Source organism: Meles meles, chromosome 6 (assembly GCF_922984935.1).
Source record: "Meles meles chromosome 6, mMelMel3.1 paternal haplotype, whole genome shotgun sequence".
Taxonomy (NCBI): Eukaryota; Metazoa; Chordata; class Mammalia; order Carnivora; family Mustelidae; genus Meles; species Meles meles.
This window is the reverse complement of record NC_060071.1, coordinates 78,686,335-78,707,839: the sequence shown is the minus strand read 5'-3', so window position 1 is coordinate 78,707,839 and position 21,505 is coordinate 78,686,335. Positions and strand designations below refer to the sequence as shown.

Genomic DNA, 21,505 nt, shown 5'->3' with positions numbered 1-21,505 from the left:
TTCTCTCACGCCAGCCTTAATCCAGCTCTTCCAAGAGCTGAAAAAGAGCACCCCCAAGGAAGCGCCCGGCCCCGGCCCCTGCCCAGCCCTGCCGCAAAACCGGCTGTGGGGCCTGCCACCTGTCGCTGCTGGGTGCCGGTCTCCTCGCCTGTGAAATAAGAGCGTGCGTCAGAGGAGCTCGGGTGGAATGTGCCCAGGCCTTCAGCTCTGCACATCAGCCTGGGACTGCCTCCCACCCTTCCCACTCCCAGAACTGAGTCCACAGCTAAAAAGAACAAGACACCAGCTCCATTTGGATCCATTTATTGACAAATAGAATGAAAAATCATATAAAAGGGTATAAGATCATAAATGTGGTTAACAGCAGGGGTGAGGGTAGGGAGACAGGATGTGGGTCCAGCATGGAGGAGCAGAAGGAGGTTGGCATACCATCGGAGGGAGGAGGGGAGAAGCGGAAGCGGAGGGAAAAGAGGAAAGAAGGTATCTGCTAGCAATCCCACGGCTCACCTTTCATTTCTCAGCTGTCACCCATTCTCTCCTGGACAGAATGGAAAGCTGGAAATGGTTTAAGGGTAACATCGAAGCAGTTTGTCTATAAGAGCTGGGAGATGGGGACTTGGAGAGGATTCTGAGGGATTCCCTCCCTCAAACCTGTCACCACCATTCTGTTTAAAGCGAACTGAGAGTTGAGAAGCTAAATCCTGGTCGCAACGCAGCCACCAACTAGCTGTGTGACTTTGGGCACACGGCTTCCCGCTCTGGGCCTCTTGGTAAAACCAGCAGATTGGACACGACAGTGAGCAATGCCTAGCTCTAGGAGTGCCAAGTGCTTTGGCAACCTGGGCCGGACCAGGAGACTGGCTCCGCTTTGGGAAAATAGAACGACTTAGAGGCCCCACAAGAGTGACACAGTGCTGGCCTTCATCTGGAACTACTCTGTTGGTGGAACTGGCGGCCAATCGGAGGGGTCAGTGTTAAGCATACACACCTAAGAGAAATTCACTCTCCCTAAAAGATATCTCTGCAGAGCGGCTCAGAGGGAGCTGAGGTTTGCTGTACACATAAGGCAGGTGCCAGGGACAGGTGATCCAACCAAAGCAGCCACACACGGTGCAGGGTCTGGGGGACACACGGCACAGTAGACAGGGGAGGAGAGGGCTGTGGGCTTTGGGGTGCAGTTGGGAGGGAGAGCCACGCCAGCACATCACCATGTGCCAGACTGCTCGTTTCAGATGCCTTGCCCCCCTTGAAACAGAGGCCTGGGCCCCTAGGTCTAGCTGAAGTAGCTTGTCAGATAGAGATGCCACGCTTGGCATCGAGATCCTTGATTTCTGTGTGTTGACGCCATTTAAGCAGGGAATGGGGACTTGGCTGGAGCCAACTGAGGTAGGCTGTCTGTCTCCCCTTGCCGTTCCCCTATGACAAGTGGGATGCTCTATGTGGCCGGCCATACTCCTACCCCGGCTCCGAGCCCCGGGCTCAGGACGGCCAGCCCCTCCTTGACAGCTGGGCAGACCTAGCCTGGCCTGAGGAAGGTGGCCATGAGACTGGGAATGGGCTGTGACAACCTCATGGATTTGTGTCAGCTGTGTTAACTCGAAGGGCAAAGGGTCCCCAAATGAACAGTTCAGGGGAAGTCCACATTACAGGAGGGAATGTAGTTCCAATTCTGAGGCCCAGAATCACACAAGAAGTAAAACTCTGGGGGGCATGTGTATATACCTGCCCGCGTGTGACAGGATGATGGGAATACTCGGGGAAAGACATTGAGCCTGGCCTACCCTTCCCCCAGGGTGAAATCGCCAGAGGCCCATATCTCACAGCCTTTGACACATTCTCCCAATACCCCAAACTGGGGATGCTTCCATAGGGACACTTGTCCCCAGTTCAAGGCAATTCAGCAAAGCTTTGTGAATCAACTTCTCCACAAAAGGCACAACCGAGGCCCCCGGGGGGCTGTGAGACCACTCCCTGGGGCTGGGGGAGGCCTAGCAGCAAAAGCCCAGGACCTTGGAGTGGGGGCTCTCCCACCGCCCCAGTCATTGCTCCAAGACCTTGAAGGACAGGGGTGTGCCGCTCTTGGCAAAGGCCTTCATCAGACTGCTAGGATAGATGCAGCCAAGCTTCTCCGGAGTTGGGAAGCCCCAGACCCTGTAGAGGGACAGGCTCAGGCGGTCCCCGATATAGAAGGGGCCCACCCACTTGGCACTGCTGCCATTCCTGGGGAGGGACAGCAAAAGGACTTGGTCGCCCACATTCCACTCTTTCTCCTGACTCTCCCGCTTGAAACGCCTGTTCTCTGCCTTTTCACTAGCCTTGTCGGCCACCCGCCAGTGCAGCTCCAGCAGCTCCCCAATGAGCTGCAGCAGGAAGACATCCATCTTGAGGCCTTCGATATTGGCACTGCTCATCTCCCACCACAGGGGCTTGCCGAGCCTCACTTCGTCCCCCGTCAGGATCTGGACAGGCGTGGCCTGGGTGGAGGAGGCCCTGAAGGCCAGGTGCAGCAAGGGCAGGGAGGCTGCCCACTTCTTGCCATGCAGGAAGATGAACTCCTTGAGGGCCCTCTTGAATTCCCAGTAGGCGTCGGAGCTGGTCAGGCAGGGGAACTGGAGGTCCCGGCTCAGGGAGGCTGCCTGGGCTCCCAGAGCCAGCCCACAGCTCACCAGGACGTGCCGAGCAAACTGGGGGCCCTGGGCGGCCTCCAGCCTCACGGGGACGCCCCACCTGGCAAACACGTGCTGCAGCAGCACCTGGGCCACCGCCGTGTGCGTGTAGGGTTTCAGCGGGAAGGCCTCCACCCACCTGGTGTTGGGGTCGGCCACGATCAGCACATGCTTGTGGCCCTCCTCGCTGATGGTGATGGGGCCCACTACCTCGATCTGCAAGGTGGACCAGGGGGCAGTGGACCTGAGAGGCCACGGGGACTCAATGACCTTCAAGTCACTGCCGGTGAGGTTCCGGGGGATACAGAACAGGCAGCTCCGGCAGTAGTCCTTCACATGCTCCTGCATCCCAGGCCACCACCCCAGCAACCGCAACTTCTTGTAGGTCTCCTCGGGCCGCTGGTGGGCGCCCAGGGGCACGTCATGCACAGAGAAAATAAGGTCCCTCCGGAGTTGCCTCGGGACCACCCAGACCCTGGGCCTCTTATCGCCCTTGAACATGAGCAGGCCGCTCTCCTGGTCGAGGCTGAGGGAGTTAAAGACAGAACTGAAGGGGGAGGAGCCGGGCAGTTTCTGCCCGACCCGCAGTTTGGCAATGACCTCAGCCAAGGTGCTGTCACTCTGCTGCAATGCCAGCAAGTCAGGCCTCTTGCCCATGGTGTGGGGGGACACGACGGGGACCGGCACGTCCTTGGGCGGGTCCCACCACTGCCCACCCCCCTGTGCGCCCTGTTTGGCCAGGGTGTCCACTGTCACGGCAAACAGGGAGCCCCTGTAGGAGGTTCGGTAGATAAATGGGAGGGAGGAGAGGCCAGAGGCGAGCGAGATGATGTATGAGAGCAGGCTTGGGTGAGGTAGCGGGGCCCCGTCCGAGGAGAGGAAGCCTCGAGCCCTCCACAGGGGCAGGAGCTCCCAGAGGAGGCTGAAAATCCAGTTGCAGTGCGTGAGGAAAACCACGGGGAGGCGGGACTGGCCAAAGCGCTCCAGGCCACAGGCCACGGCTGCCAGGTGGGCATAAGTTGGTGTGTAAGGGGAGCAAGAGAAGGAAAGGGAGACCGGGGCGCTGGTGGGAGACAGGACATAGAGACCAAAGCCGGCACACCACTCGTCCTCACGGTAAAAGCAATAGCCCGACATGTGGATGCAGACGAAAGTGGACAGGTCGGAAAAAGGAGGCAGGACCTGGAAAAAGCGAGGCATCGAGGATGCGGGCGTCAGCAGCCGGTTTTCTCTCAGAAGGCCTTGGAGAAGGGTCAATTCCAGGGCCCTCTTGCCTTTGTCCTGTACCAGGAGGGACCATCGGATCAACCATGCTTTGGAAACCCTGCGACCCTCCCGTGTCTCAGGGCCCACGGTGGTCCGGGAGGCGTAGGAAAGGTCCAGGACCACCGGGGTGTCTCCAATGCAGCGGGAAAAATGTTTGAGGGCCCAGGCCACAGCATAGGGGCTGTCTCCCCCTGACTGGGGGCCCTCACTCTCCTCGTCGGGGAGGAGAGGTTTTGAGGTATAAGCTATGGGGTGCTTCCTCCCTGAGTGCTCCTGATAGACGACGGCCGTCAGGGCCACCTGGCTCACTGTCACCTCCAAACGGAAGGGCAGCTGGGCGTTGGGGGCCGTCAGACAGAGGGCAGACACCAGGGCTCGCTTCAGAGCCAGGAAGGCCTTCTCGTGCTCCCAGTCCCACTGCCAGTCCGGCTTCTGCTTGAGGAGGCTGTGCAGGGGGCCCACAAGAGCTTCGTAGTCGGGGATGACATCACGGTGGGAGTCCATGAACCCCACAAAGAAGGACAGGGCAGTGAAGTTACTGGGTATGGTCAGCTGAGCCAGCTGGGCCAGGACCTGCTGGCAGGGCGCCTTCCCGTCCCAGGGGATGCCCAGGTAAGGAGAAGCTGGCGCAGGCAGGAGATCGATGTCTAGGGCCCCGTCCGGGGGGTCGTGGAGGCTGAGGCACTGGAGGATTTCCTCAGAAAGGGAAGAGCACTCAGCCCTGAACACTGAGGCCAGGGAGGAGTCTGGGGCGTCTTCTTCAGGCAGCTCCTGCACTCCCTGCCCCTCCCTCTGCTCCTCATCCTGCCCCTCCTCCTTCTCCTCCTGGACGTCCTCTGTATTCGGCAGAGTCCCGGGAGGCGCAAGGTCGACACCGTCGCTAGGCTCAGAGGTGCTGGCCGAGCTGGGAGGAAGGGTCTTCCACACCTTCAGGAAGTTGCCCACATCAGTGTCCAGCCTACACCAGAAGAGCAGAGCAGAGGCGTTAAAGGGCCTCGTGGAGGACGGAGAGGCCCCGCAGCGGAAAACCACAACTGCAGAGCCTTGCCTCGTGGCCAAGTGTCCCTGAGGCCAGGCCAAGTGCCAGCCAGAGACACGGCAGAGCCTCCGTCAGGACCCCGCCCACCAGCACCCCCTCCAACTCCAGTGTGGGATGGGCCTCCATGTCAGAGATCCAGCTGCCCCCTGAAGCCTCATCCAACCAAATCCTCATTAACCAAGCAACATTTTCAACCAGATCTAAGCCGATGACTTGGTAAGAGTGAGGTGACTGGCACTTCCAACTGGCCCCAAGGACGAGCAAGCCAGGGGAAGATCAATAGAGGGAACGGGGCCCGATGAGGGATTGGGAGGGGACAGCAGACAAACACAGGGAGATGAAACTGAGCGAGCTGGGCCTGGGAACAATGCCTGTCCATAAGGTCCTAACCAGAGTTCCCCGTGGGGCCCCGGCAACCGGGAGGTGGGCAGTAAGGTAGCTCAGAGAGAGCAGATACCAGGGCATCGGAGTTACTGAAAACCTGGCCCAGGATGACGGTCATGTATGTCTGACCCCAGCTGTGAGAATCAAAGACAATACATGGGGGGGGGGGGGAAATCCATCAGAATGGACTCTAGCACAGCTGGCCTCGTTCACCAGGAAACAAGAATGAGGCTGTCCACGGCAGCACCGGTGCGATAGCATAACATGGAAAATGTCCATGAGCCTCAAGGAAAGATTCGCTACATCTGCTGGGTACTCGTGGAATGGAATGCCACACAGCCATTAAAATGAACCATGTGAATTCACGTGGCATGGATCTGGGAAAAAAAACAATAAGACGCTGAGTACAAATGCCAGCTGTGACAGGGTGTGTGCAGGATGAAAGCACGTGGGCAAAACCGGAAAGCTGAAAAACCACACTACGGTTGGTTTATGGAGGCATCAATGCGGGAGAAGTATGAAGACCTGAAAAATTGAACTACTCTGCTCATCGTTAAGCACTCGACAAAAGTTGGTGAGCACTGAGGCGTTTCTGGTCGGTCCCGGGGTGGGGGAGGTGGGGCCTGGGAGGCAGCAGACGCCCAGCCCATTACCTGTTCGGCTTCTTCAGAAACTCGTCCAGGGTGGGACCATCACGGCCCAGGGGGTCATCTGGCACCATGAAGAGATTCCCCGCAAAGGTGAAGGGCAGCAGGCTGGACCCGGGAGAGAGGAGACGCGGTCATAGGGGAGGCCTTGACCCACCCATGGCCCCATTGCCCTCCCGGGTGTCCGTACAGGGGTTGAGACCCCCATCTCCTCTCGCAGGCAGGTGCTGGTGGGCACAGCTCCAAGGCCCCTCTCCCGGGCCCAGCACCCACTGCCAGGGGCTGCCTGACCTCCCCAGGCAAGGAATGGCTCCAGCCCTGGGGATCACCTCACCGATCTTTGACCATCAGTTTCTTGGAATTATTCATCAGGACATGGAGCTGCTCGTTGGTAACAATGATGCCGTCTGTCTCCTCTGCCAGCTTCACCATGAACCTGCAAGGAGAGGGGCTGCTGCTCACCACCCAGAAACCCTCCCTTGCCAGGCCTTTGGGGAAAATGAACTCGCAGTGTCACTTGGAGGTGTGCTGACCAAAGAGGCTGCCCGCGGTGGTTGGGGAGCACCAAGGGCTCCGGAGCCCATGCCCTTGTCTATGAGGCCATCCGGGGTCACCACTAGCCCCTGGGAGGGGGAGGTTGGATGCACACCCCCAACCGTACAGGGGTCTGTACATACAAGCACAGACCCCTACTGAAGAGACACACATTCACAGACACATGCACAGACACGCACACGGGAGCCCGCACACGCGTCCGCATTCACACATGCGTTTTTTACCGCTACCGTTTCCACATAGACAAAATGGACAAAAAATACCTACCTTGTATGGCTGTGAGGATTAAACTAAGTGAGACAGGACACTGAAGTGCCTGCCTCAGTGCCTCCCACACAGCATGCACACAAATATTCCATTGTTCCTCTTCACCAGTGCACAACATTCCCATACGTGCCAAGACAGACAGACATACGTCTCTATGTACATATACACGCTACATATACACACCTGTATGTATGTATGTATGTACATATAACCATATATAAAAACACATACCTGAATAAACAAATCCACTTTTCCAAGGATCACCTCTCCTTGAAAGAGGGCTGTGACCAGGAAAGAAAGCAAAGGCCACCTACTTCTCGGCATTCCCTGGAAGCGGCCATTCTGGTGGCCTCAAGCATGCTATTCCACAAGTGCCCAGCAGAGGGGCCTCTGCGGAAAAGCCACCATCCCTCAAAGGCAGCCCGGAAATTGGAGGCACTTCAAAACCTTACCAAAGGGCCTAGCCCTTGAAGGAGGGATGCCTGGGCTATCATGCCCAGCCCTTCCCAGGCTGGGTAGAGACCAGGTCTTGGGAAAAGTGGGGAGAAGCCGAACTTCTCAGTGCCCAGCACAGGAGGTGCTTAAGGGCAGCCAAGACCTGTGTGTGCACGCCATCGGCTCCAGCCTAAGACCAGTGACCAGGGCAGAACAGTCCCTACCCCCCAGAGGCAACATCACAACCCTCCCCCGCACCCCCCCCCCAGGTGCATACTGGTCCTGCAGTCACACTGGGGACTAGGTGTTTAGGACTGACAAGTAGGGAGGCCCTAGGGCTTTAGCGAGGAGACAGGGCCAGTCAAACTCCATTTTCAGAGCCCAGCCAGGGCTCCAAGCACATACAATCACACACATGCCTCCTCCAGGTGCCAGGGCTGGAGGGAGGAAAAGACTGAGGCAGTTCCTTGAGACATGAACTTTAGCCCAAACTGAAGCCCTGAATCAGTCACTTGGGGAAGCAGCTCACTGGAAACACCGGAAGTCCCCTGGGCTAGTCCTACCCAATGTGGTGGGTCTCAGCTGGTAGGTCACAGGAGAAGAAAGCCTGTTGACTAAAGGAATGCAGCTGCAGAATCCCAAAATCGGACTCACCCTTGGCCTTGGGTAGGGCCAATCTTGGAGCCCTCTCCTCATGGCGTCCCTCCCTCTGCTTCCAGAGGGCCCCACGCCCCAGGCCATCCTCTCCAAGGTGCCCCTCGTGCCCCTCGGAAATGCCGGCCTCCATCTCCCCAGAGCAAGGGAGGCAGGACCCTGCCTGACACAACTGCCCAGCCCCTCCCCACCCCCATCCTACCCTCCTGAGCCCTACAGAAGGCAGGCCTGGGCCTGGCACACCTGTAATCGTAGGTGGTGATCTTCTTGCCATTCTCAAGCTGGGAGGGGGTGATTGAAAGCATCTTGAGGGAGTGCAGCTTCGTCAGGAAGTGGCTCTCTGGAGGCAAAAGGCAGAAGACATAGGTGCTCAGAGGACAGGCCACCAGCCAGAGGCCACGGTCGGGATGGAGAGGCAGTGGGCAGCTCACCTCTCACCCTCCGGTTCTTCTTCAGCTGCCAGGTGGGTACGAACACAGTGACCTCTCGGTGGCCCCGGTTCCAGAAATATTGCACTGCCATGGCAATGCCACGGCAGGAGAAGAAGTGCTGGAGACCATGCCTGGGGGGCGGGCAGTGGGGGCAGAAGGTGAACAAATTCCTCCTGAGGAACATGGCCCTGCCCCTCCGCCCTCCCTCAGAGCCAGGCAATGCCACACACCCGCATCCGCGCCAGCAATGTCCTTGTCCCTTTCCTCCATCATCGAACATTCTGGAAAGACCCACTCTGTGAGTGTGTGTGCACATGCTTGGGTGGGGGGTATGTTGAGCACCCGTGTGTGTGTGTGTGTGTGTGTGTGTGTGTGTGTGTGCGTGCGTGCACATGTATGCGCGTGCGCATGCGCATGAATAGGGCCCTCCAGGGCAACAGGAAAAAGAAGGCAGCCTCTATACCCAAAGAACTCAATTCAGGGCTAGAAACAAATGAGCAGCCATTGCCACTAAGTGTCTGCTGGGAGCACGTTCAGCACAGTAACTCCCATCCTCTGTGCGGAAAGACCACAGGTCTCCCACACACCTGGGCGAACACGTGTACAGCAGTAAGCGCTGGGCAGGCAGGACAGTCTCTATGGGTGGCTTAGCGGAGGGAGCAAAGGCCACATAAAGGACACCTGGGCTGGGCCTCCAGGTTCCGGCTCAACACTGACTGCTGGCCTGGGGTTGACAAACACCATACCACGTGGGGCAGGCCGCAGCGGGAGCACAGGACTTAGCAGGGGACAGATGGGAAGCCAAGGCCAGCCAGACCCCTTACTAGGCTCTGGAATCTGGGGCAAGATTTGTCACCTCTTTGGGCCTGGCTCTGCTTCCATCAAAGAGGAAGAAGAGAAATCTCCCTTCGCGGGGCTGTCTTAACCATTCCGTGCACACTGCCGTTTCCCCATTTGAACCCTGTGGCCCCACCGCAGAGCTCAAGAGGGGATGCCACACTCCGTCCCCCTGGGCCACCCCACGCCTGTGGGTACTCACACCATGGCCACACTGCTCCCATCGATGACCACTCGCCGCAGGCCCTGGTTCCCGGGTTCCCCCGACAGGTTCAGCTCAAAAGGTGTGTTCAGGGCCTCGTGGTACCTCTGGAAGCTGGTCACTGTGCTGTTTGCCTGCGGGTGGCGAGGTGGCTGCCTCGGGGCCCCCTCCCGCGCCCCCAGGAACCCCTCCGTCTGAGCTTGGTGCTTACGACTGGGAGCCGAGGTACTGCCGGACTGGGGGCCCTGCCTTTCGGCCTCCCCCTGGCCCTTTGGGAAGGAGGCATCACCCCTTGATGAAGACTGGCCCTCGCTCGGGAGTTTGGCCGCACCTGAGACAGGTCCCGGATCTGCGAGTATCTTCTGAGCCGCAGGTGTTTTGGGAGCTCTGGAGGCTTTGGGGCCAGCAGACCCTGTTTTGGCTAGAGGCCCAGTTTGGGTTTTGGGAGTTTTGGGCCCTGCAGGTGACGATTTCGCTGAAGACGTTTTCTGAGCCACCGGAGCTTTTGGATTTGCAGGTGCCCCTGGAGCTGTTGATGCCGGCGGAGCCACTGCTGTCTTCTGAGCCGAGGGCACCCCTGGAGCTGCTGGCTTCGTGGGGGCCGAAGGCACTTCGAGAGCTGCAGGTTCCGCAGGGACTGCCAGCGTCGTCTGGGCTGTAGGCACTTTGGGGGCTGCAGGCAGCCCTTGATCCGCAGGTGGGGTTTGAGCTGTGGCCACTGCCGCAGCCATGGGCACTTCAAGAGTTTCAGGCACTGTTTGAGCATCAGGTACTGATGGCGTGGTCGGCCCCCCTTGAGCCACGGGCCCCCCCTGAGCTGTAGACACTCCTTGCCCTGGCAGCAGCGCCGGAAAGGGCCCCTCTTCTGGCCCCTTACTGTCCCACTGCCCGCTTCCTTGATCCCCTGGCTCGCTTCCAGTTTGCAGCGGCAGTACAGAGGTCAAGGGTGGCCCTATCTGGGGAAGTCCGGGGCTAGTCTTGTCCTTTACACCTGAGCCCTCTGAGACCACCAATAAACTCATGACTTTCGGGGGGGTCTCTGGCCTCGGACAGTTCTGTAGGGCTGCCTCTCCTCCTGGTCCCGCATCTGGTCTGCACTCAGGGCTTTCCATGCTGGGCAAAGGAACCAGCTCCTTCTGCTTCCACTCGAGATTTAAGGGCAAAGGATTCTGCCCTGGTAGCTTGAACTGAATGGGGCCCAGGGGCCTCTGCCAGAAGGGGAAACTGAAGCACGCCTGGGACAGGAGCCAGGCCAGGTGGAGGGAGTGCAGCTCATTGATCCTCCAGAAGGTGGCGGCGATAGCCCCCGGCCACAAGGGCCCAAAGGCTTGCCCGGGGGTCCAGGCCTTCCAGGGCGGGCACGCGCCCAGGGCTGACACGGGGGGCTGGAAGGGGAGTTTGTCTTCCGCTCTCTGGCCCGGCTTCTGCTGGGACAGGGCCTGTGTGTGGGGTGCAGAGTCCTGGCTGCTGGTGGCTCGCGCTGGTCCTTCCTCTCGACCGCTGTCTGCGCCACCGTGGCTGTTGGAATCGATCCTGGAAAAAGCCCAGGTTTATTGGAAGGGTGGTTAGACCACGTAAGTCCCCCACAACTTCCTTGGGGTGGGGGAGCAGGGAAAGGATCAGAGAAACAGAGAGCTTCTTCAGCAGAACTTACCGTACCAGCTGGTTCGCTGTTTCCTGTTGTGTGTTCTGGCCCGGGGCACCCAAGACCAGGGCCCTGGTGGCTCCCAGGCTGGTTAACCTCTTGGAATGTTCTAGACTCCTGTTCTGGAGGGTCCCCACCTCCAGGAAGGGCCCAGGACCGTCTCCCACAGACACCATGGCCGGGCCTTCCCTCTGCTGGTGGGGAGGGCAGATCAGGACCTCGGGGTCAGAGCGTGACTCGGAAGTGCCGATGCGGCCGAGCCACTCGATGATGTCCTCCTTGCCCGCAGCGTCCCGCACCAGGCTCAGCAGCAGCTCTTGGACCGCTGGGGGCAGCTGCAGCAGATCCCCTGCGTACTGGTCACCGCGGATCCAGACCAGGGCCCCGAAGGCCCTGGTCACCTCAGCCTCCCAGATCCCCCTGGGGGTGAGCAGAGCGGCAGGGCCCCAGCGCAGCCGCCCCACCAGCTCCTCCAGCCAGTTCTGGGTCATGATGAAAGACTCAGTCAGCCCCCCCACCATCAGGGAGCCAGGGGGGCCAGGCACCAGGTAGGCCAGGGTGCTCCAGCAGAGACAGTCGAGAAAGAGGCCCTGAGCCCCAAGGAAGGCGCAGTGCAGGGCCTGCGGGTAGCGAACCTCCTTCCACAGCTCCGGGCTGCACAGGCCCTTCAGATACTCCTGAAGCCACAGTGGGGAGAGGAAGCACAAAGGAAGTCATCCTTTTATGGGCTTGCACTCACTGGCTTGCACTCCCCACCCCAAGGCCTGCCCCTCCCCAAGGACTTGTCCTACCATAATTCAATGCTGCCCTCATGGCCAGCCCCCTCTCTCCTGGTCCTGCCCCCTCACACACTCATTTCTTCCCAGGGAACTCTCCGAAGGGATGAGGGAGGCACCGAGGGGAAGGGGAAAGCACCTAGGCTTGGAGTCAGGGCCCTTGCTCTAGTTCCAACTTGGCTGCACCAGGTGAGGCAGGTTAACTGTGGAATTTTACCTGTTTCCTGGGACCTCTGTCCCTTCGCCTATAAGATGGCAGGTTAAGCGAGATACCCCAGTCCCACCTGCAGTTCTAGAAACAGGAGCCAGCTAGAAGGGGAACTGCACACTACTGAGTATCCTCCCGGTGCCAGGAAGCTACGTGACCTGGGGCCAGTGATCTACCCTCCCTGTGCCTGGGATTCCTCATCTGTAAAATGGGGATAACAGTACCCCCTCATTAGGCTAATATGAAGCTTCGATGCATTAATACAAAGGAAGTGCTTAGCCTAGAGTCTGGCTCAGCCTATTCCCATTCTGCATGCTCAGAAAGGACACCTCACTTGCCCGATGACACACAGCTACAGGCTGAGGGGCCAGGAGCGCAATCCACATCTGTCTGACTCTGAAACCAGGGCTCTTTCTACCTCCTGAGACTACACAGTGACCGCAGGGTAATCCTGTGGGATTCTGGCTTAATCCCCCTACAGAAGGTCTCTAGCACAACCCATACCTGTAACCATGGTAACTCTGTTGCTCAGAGGAAAGAGAGGAGGAGGTAAGTCACTGGGCCAGCATCCAGGGGAGCCCCACAGATATGCATGATGGCTGAACCAGAACGAAGGCCTCTGGCTCTCTGGGAAGACCATCTCCTCATGTTTACAGGCCTCACACACTCAGGCAGCTGCTGGGAGGGGACAGGTTGGAGTTCTCCCCTGCACGGCTAAGCTATACCAGCATGGCCCTATGAGTTCCAAGGGAGCATGGACACTCCCTCGCCGACCCATGTCGATTACACTCACCCTCATGTCCCTCCTGTCCCTCCACATCTCCACATCCCTGACTGTCATCCCTCTTCCTGTTTTCCCCTAACAGTTCCATTACGGAGCAAAGGCTCCATTTTAGATCTCCAGCAGCTATCCTGAAGACCACTCCAGCCCCTTGCTCAGACCACCCTGCTCAGAACCGTGCTTACCTCTTCCACCTGGGCTGGGCCACAGGCCTCCAACCCTTTCCCCAAAGGGCCTAAAATACACCTAGGTACTTAGGCCCAGGTCTAACCCCTTCGTGATCAGTCCAAAACCAGCTCAAAACATGATAGACATCCCAAGCATACCCCTCCCACCCAGAACCTCAGCCGGTCCCACTGCCCAGCAGGGTGAATCTGACCAGGAGCGGGATAACTGTCACAGTCATCCAATCTGTCCCTTCGCCTGTAAGACCAATCCCCACCCCAGCACCCTACATTCCAATTACTTGAAAAACAATATGTAAAAATGAAGAAATATGCTAGAGAAGAAGACTGTGGGTGGTTTCTTCTCTTTGTGCAAAGAGCTTAAAATAGTTATTGTTCCATTAACTGTTCAATATTTTTTAAAAGATAGATTAAAAACTAAGATCATTTTCCAAATAATAAATGTGAACTAACATTCATTGAATACTTACTGTGCATCAGGCTTATATATACATGATCTCATTTATTCCTCTCTCAGCCCTAGAAGGAAATGGCTACCATCCCCATTTTAGATGAGCAAAGAAGGGCACAAGTCCAAGGTTACACAGATAGTGGGCTGGGATACTCAGGCGCTCTGACTCCAAAGTCTGGAGCCTTAGCCACGGGGCTGTCTACACCATTCAGCAAAAAAAGGTAAAGAAACAACAGAGTGGTTAAGTTTGAGCCCCACGTTGGGTATAGAGATTACTTAAAAATAAAATAAATAATAAATAAAATGTAAAAGTAAAAACAAATAAATAAAAAGTCAGACTGAGGCAAAGTTTGAGGAGTATTTAGAGCCGGGAGACCAACCAGCCCCTCACGCGAAGGCTGGGCAAGTACCTCCACATACGCAGGGAGGCTTGCTCTCTAGACAAACTAGCAGGCGGGAAACAAGGTCCTGGGATTAGAGGTTCATCACCATACTTGAGGGTGTGGAGACCATACAAAAAAACATGAAGGAAGGGAGGAGGGCCAAATGATAAAAAGTCTGCAATGAAAGCTGAATGCAGAGCAACTCATTCTTCCCATTCAGCAACTCAGCAGCCAGACCGTGACCCTCCAGGACAGAGAACAGAGAAACATTCTGGAAATCTGGCCAGCCAGAGAGCAAAGACCTAAAGATCACCAAACAGGCTCCCTGACAGACAGTGCCCTCAGGTCTCTGCACAAACAAGTTCAAAACCAACAAGAGTCGGCCTCGTGCAAGGATTACCATGACACATGGAAAAAGCTTCTAATGTGAAATAAACAACACAGGGGCGCCTGGGTGGCCCAGTACATTAAGCATCTGATTCTTGATCTCAGCTCAGGTCTTGATCTCAGGGTCAAAAAAAAAAAAGGAAAAATGGAAGGAAAAGAAAAAGAAAACATACAGAAAGGGGCAGGTAACAATTTGAAGGAAGAGAAACAAGGCAGGGAGAAGAAAACTTCAAAACATTTACTATCATTGCTCTCTCAGGGAGATAATAGACAACACTGCCATATTAAACAAGAATAAGATACTATTTTTTTTTCAAGATTTTTTTTTTTGAGAGAGAGTGTGTGTGCAAACGGGGAGGGCTGGCAGAGGGAGAGGGAGAATCCTCGGGCAGACCCTGGTGAGTGTGGAGCCCGAGGCAGGGCTTGATCCCAGGACCCTGAGACCACAACCTGAGCCATAACCAAGAGCCGGCCGCTTAACTGATTGAACCACCCAGGCACCCCTTTGAAAAGAGAATTCAGAGAACATAAATGACTTTTTTTTTTAAGATTTTATTTTTAAGTAATCTCTATACCCAATATGGGACTCAAACCTGCAATCCAAGATCAAGAGTCACATGCTCCACCAACTGAGCCACTCAGGCACCCCCATAAATGACTTTAAGATACTAAAAAATATGATGGCAGTGCAGTGCCCGACTCTTGATTTCAGCTCAGATCATGATCTCAGGGTCATGGGACTGAGCCCCAGGTCAGGCTCCACACCCAGTGAGGAGTCTGCTTGAGATTCTCTCCCTCTCACTCTGTCCCTACCCCCTCCCAAATAAATATATAAGATCTTTTAGAAAATTAAAAAATAAAAAAGTTGGAAGATAAACTTCAGGAAATCTCCAGAAAATAGAGCAAAAAGTCAGAATTGGAGAACAGCAGAAAAAATAAGAATAAGTACACCAGGCCAGAAAGCTCAATGTCTGAAGAGGAGTTCCAGAAAGAAAGGATAGAGAAAACACAGAGGGGAGAATCATCAACAAAATAGTTTCTGAAAATTTTCTAGATCTGAAGAACATGAGTGTCCAGACAGACAGGCCCACAGAGCACCACAGTAGTAACTGAAGATGGATGAGACAGACCCAAACAAAGGGTTCCTACTGAGAAACCTCAAAACAGTGGGGAAACTACAAACTTCCAGAGGTAAGACATTTCACACACAAAGGACCTGGGTCCTGAAGAGCTTCAGATATCCCAAAAACAAGAAGTCAATGGTGTAAGGCCTCTGCATTTCTGAAGGAAAATGATTTTCCATTTATAATTCAATACCAACCAAACTCTCAACATCAAGTGGTCTTCAGACTTCCTATGTAGATATGCAAATATGCATACCATTTTACCTCCTATAAAACCTTTGGGTTGGTTGGGGTGCCTGGGTTGCTCAGTGGGTTAAAGCCTCTGCCTTCAGTTCAGGTCATGATCCCAGCTGCTTCCTCCTCTCTCTCTGCCTACTTGTGATCTCTGTCTGTTAAATAAATTAAAAAACAAGACAAAACAAAATAAAAACCTTTGGGTTGGCAGGGGGCTTTCTCAGGAAGCTACTGGGGAATATCTTCCAGCTAATCACCAAAGGAAACCAAGAAAGGACATCGGAAAAAAAAAACAAAGAATCTCCAGGATGACGATGAAGACAGATCTCAGAATGGATCCATCCATCCAACAAATCATCACCGAGCACCTGCTATGTGCCGGCCACTGTTCTAAGAGCACAAGCATCCGCAGGCAAGGCAAACAGCTAGTTTGGTCTAGAGGGTCAGACCCAAGAGACAAGCTCGTTGAGAGCAGTCACCAGCATACCCTTCAGCACTGTACCATCTTTCTCACTTGATGACACCACCGATGGATGTGCTTCACCAACCCAAGAAAGAAAAAGACATTCAGTCCAGGAAACAAGGCATTTGACAAAGAAAAAAGGCAAATGATGCCAAGGACAGCAAACTGAAGTCTCGGATGCCAGCTGTGCAGTCCTGGCTAGACAGAAAGATGTCTTCAAGAAAAAAGCTGGAACTGAATAACACCCTGAGCTCATAGATTGACCTTCTAGAAAACTATAGTGAGAGGCTACTAAAATTTTAAGAATTGGCTACAGGTACAAAGGAAAACCAGCAAATTGAAAAATAAGGGGTTCTTAGCCTTAGTGAAGTATAAAAGTGAGAAAGAAAACATAAGCAGAATACAGGGCAATGCCCAGATGTGAGTGATGCAGGTTTGACGGAAAACTGAAATATAACTCTATTGGGAAAAAAGAAAGGATGGCGATGTAAGGGACTAAAAAACTAATAGTACGCTATCTGTTATTTAATTGGATTTAAACTTTAAAAAGAGAAAAATACATGAAAATAAAACCAATTAATCAAAAGATAATAATATACATATACATATATCTGTGTGTGTATGTATAACATATACACTATTTTTTTAGGAATGTGGAGATGAGGAAATGCCAAAGGGAGTACTGTCTAGGAGGAAGAGCACAGAAGAGGCAGTTGGGAGGGACACAGCAGGGAATCACGGTGTCCTATTGTCTGCTTTTTGAAAAGTATTGGACTTTTTAATTGTGCATTACCTTTATAGAAGAAAAATTAAGTTTAAAAAAAGAGAGAGAGATGAGTTGCCCAAAACACAATTAGATGTGCTGGTAAGAGATTGACAATCAGCCCCTGGGGGCGGTGGGGTGGGGGGTGGCGAGATGATAACCCTGATTTGTAGCATTTGACAATTTCTATGGCATAAGTACTCCCACAATGGCTGATTTCAAACTACCAGTGGGGTGCCACTGGTTTGCAAACTTCCTGAACCGTTAACATGGGGTTCGTAGCACCCGAGCTCCAGCATATACCTGGCCACTAACCTCCATGTGACTTGCTTAGGAGTGGATCAAGGGACCTATCAGCTTTCATCTGACAAGCCAAGCCCAAAGTCAGCAAACCACGCCCTGCCTCACAGCTCTCTGAACCCAGTCTCTGGTTCCCCCTCCCCTCCCTCCACCATCTCCAGAAAAGAGGCATCTCCAGAAAGGAGGAAAGTGAAATGTCACCTCTCCTCTCTGTGCTCAATGCTTCCTTGCCATTGTCAAGGACAGAGCGCTGAGCAGGGCTTGTCCGTGGGCAACTCTGATCATTATTAAAACCCTCCTTTCAGGGACCCCTGGGTGGCTCAGTCAGTGAAGTGTCTGCCTTGGGCTCAGGTCATGATCCCAGGGTCCTGGGACCCAGTCCCGCATCGGACTCCCTGCTTGGTGGGAAGCCTGCTTCTCTCCCTGCCTGCCGCTTCCCCTGCTTGTGCACACTCTCTCGCTCTCTTTCTCTAACAAATAAATAAATAAAATCTAAATAAATAAATAAAACCCTCCTTTCCACTTGCAGATCTCACCTCAGAGAGGCCAGCCCTCCCGCCCAGTGTTTGTTTTTTTCCACCTGGGAAGGTGATTTCTGGCAAATGACTTCATTATTTCTTAAATCCCACCACAAGATAACAATTTGAAGGCCCTCTTGAGTTCTACAGACATTTTCCTGGAAAGCCAGTGCATATAATTCAGAAGCATACCCAGGCCCTCCTCCAGATGAGCCTGTCTCTTTTACCCCTCCTCCCCTCCCCATCCAGCCACCCCCATGCTCACCCCTCTCCCAACGGTCAGCCTCTGGTCTCACTAGGTCCTCTTTGCTCATTGGCCTGCGTATCACAGCACGTTATCAAAGTGCAGGCTTCGGTGTCCCCACAGCTGGGATTAGAGTCAGCCCCAGCACCTCCACATGGAAGCCACAAGACATCATTAGATTTGAGAAATCGTCACAGATCAGATTGCTCGACCCTGGGGAGCATTTCGTCTTACTTTAATTTCAGCTTTTCATTTTACAAACAAGGAGACTGAGAATCAGAGACAAAAGCACTCGTTCAAAGTTGTACAGTAATAACTGACATCGTGGGTGGCTGGATTGGTCGGTTCAGCGCCCGGCTCTTGGTTTCAGCTCAGGCCACAAGTTCAGGGTCCTGGGATGGAGGCACCTCCCTCACCCCCATGGAGCCCTCGGTGGGGAGTCTGCTTGAGGATTCTCTTCCTCTTCCTCTGCCCCTCCCCCCAAAGTAAATAAATCTTTAAAAAAAAGAATAACAATAACTGACATCTATATCACATAGCTCTCCACATCTGCAAACATTCTTAAGCCTGCATTATTTCAGCAGACTCACAACCCCTCTGTGATATGGGTGCTATATTATTATTTTATAGATGAAAAAATAGGCTCCAGAAAGAGTCAATTATTTGACCCAGGTCACCCGGTTAGAGGCTAGCAAACCCTGATCTCAAACTCTCTCTGCCACATCCCTCAGTCCCAGACACAGCTTGGTGACAACAGGTTGAGCCCAGATCTCCTGAGTCCTGGGACAAAGCCTTATCCTCCCATCCTCCCTGCTCTCCTGCTCCAAACCTCCAACCGTCTCTTCTCTCTGCTCATTTTGTGCAGTAAGAGAGGGACTAACCTAGAAGACCCTCATGTTCTGTTTCCATCTTAAACAGGGCCTTTCCCCGAGGGAAGACAAAGGGGAAGGAGGTGACAGGTAGGGGAATCAAGAGAGCCACTGGTTACATTAGCAGGGCCTGGGGTGTGAGGGAGGGAGTGGCCCACGGAACCCTGAGACAGTAGTAGGAGCAGGAGCAGACAGGTCTGGAGAAGCTGATCCAGGATTTAAAGCAAGGGGCAGGAACGCTAGGCACCTCTGAAAATACAAATCAAAAGGATGAGTTGTTCTATTTCAAATTAATAAAAAGATTAAGAATTGGGGTGCCTGAGTAGCTCAGTTGGTTAAGCATCTGCTTTTGGCTCAGGTCATTCCCCCCCCCCCGAGTCCTGGGTTCGAGCCCCGAGAGCCCCTAGCCCAGAGTGGGGCTTCCTGCTCTGTGGGAGCCTGCGTCTCCCTCTTCCTGCCATTCCCCCTGCTTGTACTCTCTCTCTCTGTCAAATAAAAAAATACAATCTTTAAAACAAAATAATAAAAAGATTAAGAACCCAAAACAACCCCAAAGGCTCCTCTTGTTAGCCCACCCTATTCTAGCTACGGAAGTCTGAATCTCAGGGGCTCCGGCCCATCCATTCTCTGGGCAGGCACCCCTCCCCTCCCCCTGCACCTCTGTCAGAACTGGAAAAACTGCTGACCAAGCAGCTCAGTGGAGGGGCTGAGGGAGGAACTTTCCAGCCTGCCTGCCTGCCACTGGCCAGTGTATTCTGGGTTCCCCCACCCATGGCCTTGACCAATTAGGATATTGGCATAGACCCAGCTGGAGAAGGGGGGTGTGTTGGGGGGTGGGGGGTGAGAGGTGCACAGGAAGTGGGTGACCTGGGACCCAGGGAAGCTGAAGCATTCCTACCAGGAAAAGATAAGGGAATCTAGGGGAAGAGGGAGACCTTGGCCATGACTGGGAGTCAGAGGGAACCGGAGAGGCCCAAGTGGAGAAGCTTGTGAGAGAAGCCAGGGAAAAGGCAAGAGAGGTGCACTGTGACCTAGCCTTTCCAGCACCCAGCCCCACACAGCAACCCCTTTCATCTGAAAGCCCACAGCCCTCCTCCAAGATTCCCACCCGTCCCCAAGGACTGCTGTCTTCCAGAGCATCTGCACACACACAAACACACACACACACCCCAGCCCCTGCAAGAGGCTTCCTAGGGCATTAAGAGTGTGGGGCAGGGAACCCAGAGCCCTGGGTTCTGATTCCAGCACTTGCCACCCTCCCCCCATCCCCACCTGACACTGTGGTCAAGCAAGCCCCTTACCCTTACCCTCTCCAATCCCCAATACCACATCTGTAAAATGCCAGCATTGCTCTAGAAGGGTCTCTAAGGGCCCCTCCTGTCCAGCACTCTGAGAGGTTCCAAGGGGGCAGCCCAGGATTTAAGGAGACTTAAAAGGAGATAGAAGGACCTGCGCCTTCTAGCTTCTTGGTAGAGAACAAAGAGGTATTGCAGAGGCCATAGAAATGCTGAACCTGGGCGCCTGGGTGGCTCAGTGGGTTAAAGCCTATGCCTTCGGCTCAGGTCATGATCCCAGGGTCCTGGGATCCAGCCCCGCATCAGGCTCTCTGCTCAACGGGGTGCCTGCTTACCCCTCTCTCTCTGCCTGCCTCTCTGCCTACTTGTGATCTCTCATCAAATAAATAAATAAATAAAATCTTTAAAAAAAAATTGCTGGACCTTAAGTTGTTCCCCAGATAAGAGAGCAGGCTATGGATGCTGGGATCCTGGCCATGGAAGGCTCATGGGTGAACACACACCATGGAGGCTCTCTCAGCGCACTTGAGAGACAGAAGTGACATGCAGGAGAGGGGTGAGGCCGAAAAGAAAAAGGGAACCAGAGGGAAGGAACCAAGGCTGCAGATCTGGAAAGACGGGAGACTGGTCCACCACCTGCCCGCCATAGTGCCGAATCCAGGTCGAGGGACCTCTGGGTACCCCCGCCTCCCCTGGGCAGGGGAGCGCGAGAGGAGTCTGGCTGGAAGGGGCGGGTGGGGTGGGGACGAGCTGTTTACCTTGGCTTTGCTCATGTTCTCCTTGGGCCCCTCGAGCTGCAGCCAGAAGTAGGGGGTGTCTGGGCGGCTCTGGAAGGCGTTCAGCTTGACCCTGAAGATGCGCTGCACTTGCAGCCGCTGCCGCTGCACCCGGGGCTTTGATTTGGTCTGCACCATGAACCATTCCTGCGCCGGAGGGTCGCCCCCGGACAGGAGCATGGCTGCCCCGCCCGTCCCTGGAAGGAGGTCGCCGACAGTGTCACCGGGCTCCCAGCGCGGGAGGCGCCCCAGCCGGGTGCCCGAGGAGCCCAGGCCACGCCCCCTCATGCGAGGGGCGCGCCCCCCCGCGGGAGCCGCGGTCCTCCCGGCTCGCGTACCCTCCCGCCACCGCCCGGGCGCCGGTCCGCCGGAGCTGCGTCTCTTTTGGCCGCGGCTCCCGCGACAATCTCTTCCTGCCGGGGGCTGCAGCTGGGGGTGGGACGGCTAGGGCTCCCGCCGCCCTTCCCTCCGCCCCCAGCCTTTCCCCTTCACCACTGCGCCAGCCCCCGCAAGATGAACCCTCTCTCCGCCCGCCGGGTGGCTAGAAGGGGCGCGGAAGGCCGGGGGAGGGGGGGACGAATGGGGGGGAAGGGACGGGAGGGTCCTCAAAACCTCCGCCTTCCACCCAAGTTTTAGGCCGCGAGCCAGAATCAGGGGTCAAAGTTAATTTCCTTCCACGTTCCCCTTTCCTGGGTGGAAGGAAGAGGAAGGGGAAGGAGG

At 55.1% G+C, this 21,505-nt stretch overlaps 1 protein-coding gene across 1 annotated transcript; it reads right to left on the bottom strand.

Moving 5' to 3' along the window:
* Positions 1–287: 287 nt before the first annotated feature.
* Positions 288–21,289, bottom strand: NYNRIN (NYN domain and retroviral integrase containing). Its single transcript, XM_046009089.1, has 8 exons — positions 20,768–21,289; positions 11,038–11,705; positions 9,384–10,916; positions 8,345–8,475; positions 8,157–8,253; positions 6,337–6,438; positions 6,009–6,110; positions 288–4,890 (listed from the first exon to the last, which is right to left on the bottom strand). Exons 1-8 carry the CDS (start codon positions 21,071–21,073, stop codon positions 2,040–2,042), a joined length of 5,790 nt encoding a protein of 1,929 aa, XP_045865045.1. The 5' UTR covers positions 21,074–21,289; the 3' UTR covers positions 288–2,039.
* Between the last annotated feature and the right edge of the window lie 216 nt (positions 21,290–21,505).

Coding starts and splice junctions, on each gene's coding strand:
- NYNRIN (XM_046009089.1), bottom strand. CDS start 21,073: ATGAGGGGGCGTGGCCTGGGCTCCTCGGGCACCCGGCTGGGGCGCCTC. Junction 11,706..20,767: donor AGAACATGAGCAAAGCCAAG/GTAAACAGCTCG, acceptor CTGTGGCTTCAG/GAGTATCTGAAGGGCCTGTG. Junction 8,476..9,383: donor GGGAGCAGTGTGGCCATGGT/GTGAGTACCCAC, acceptor CCCGCCCCCCAG/GCATGGTCTCCAGCACTTCT.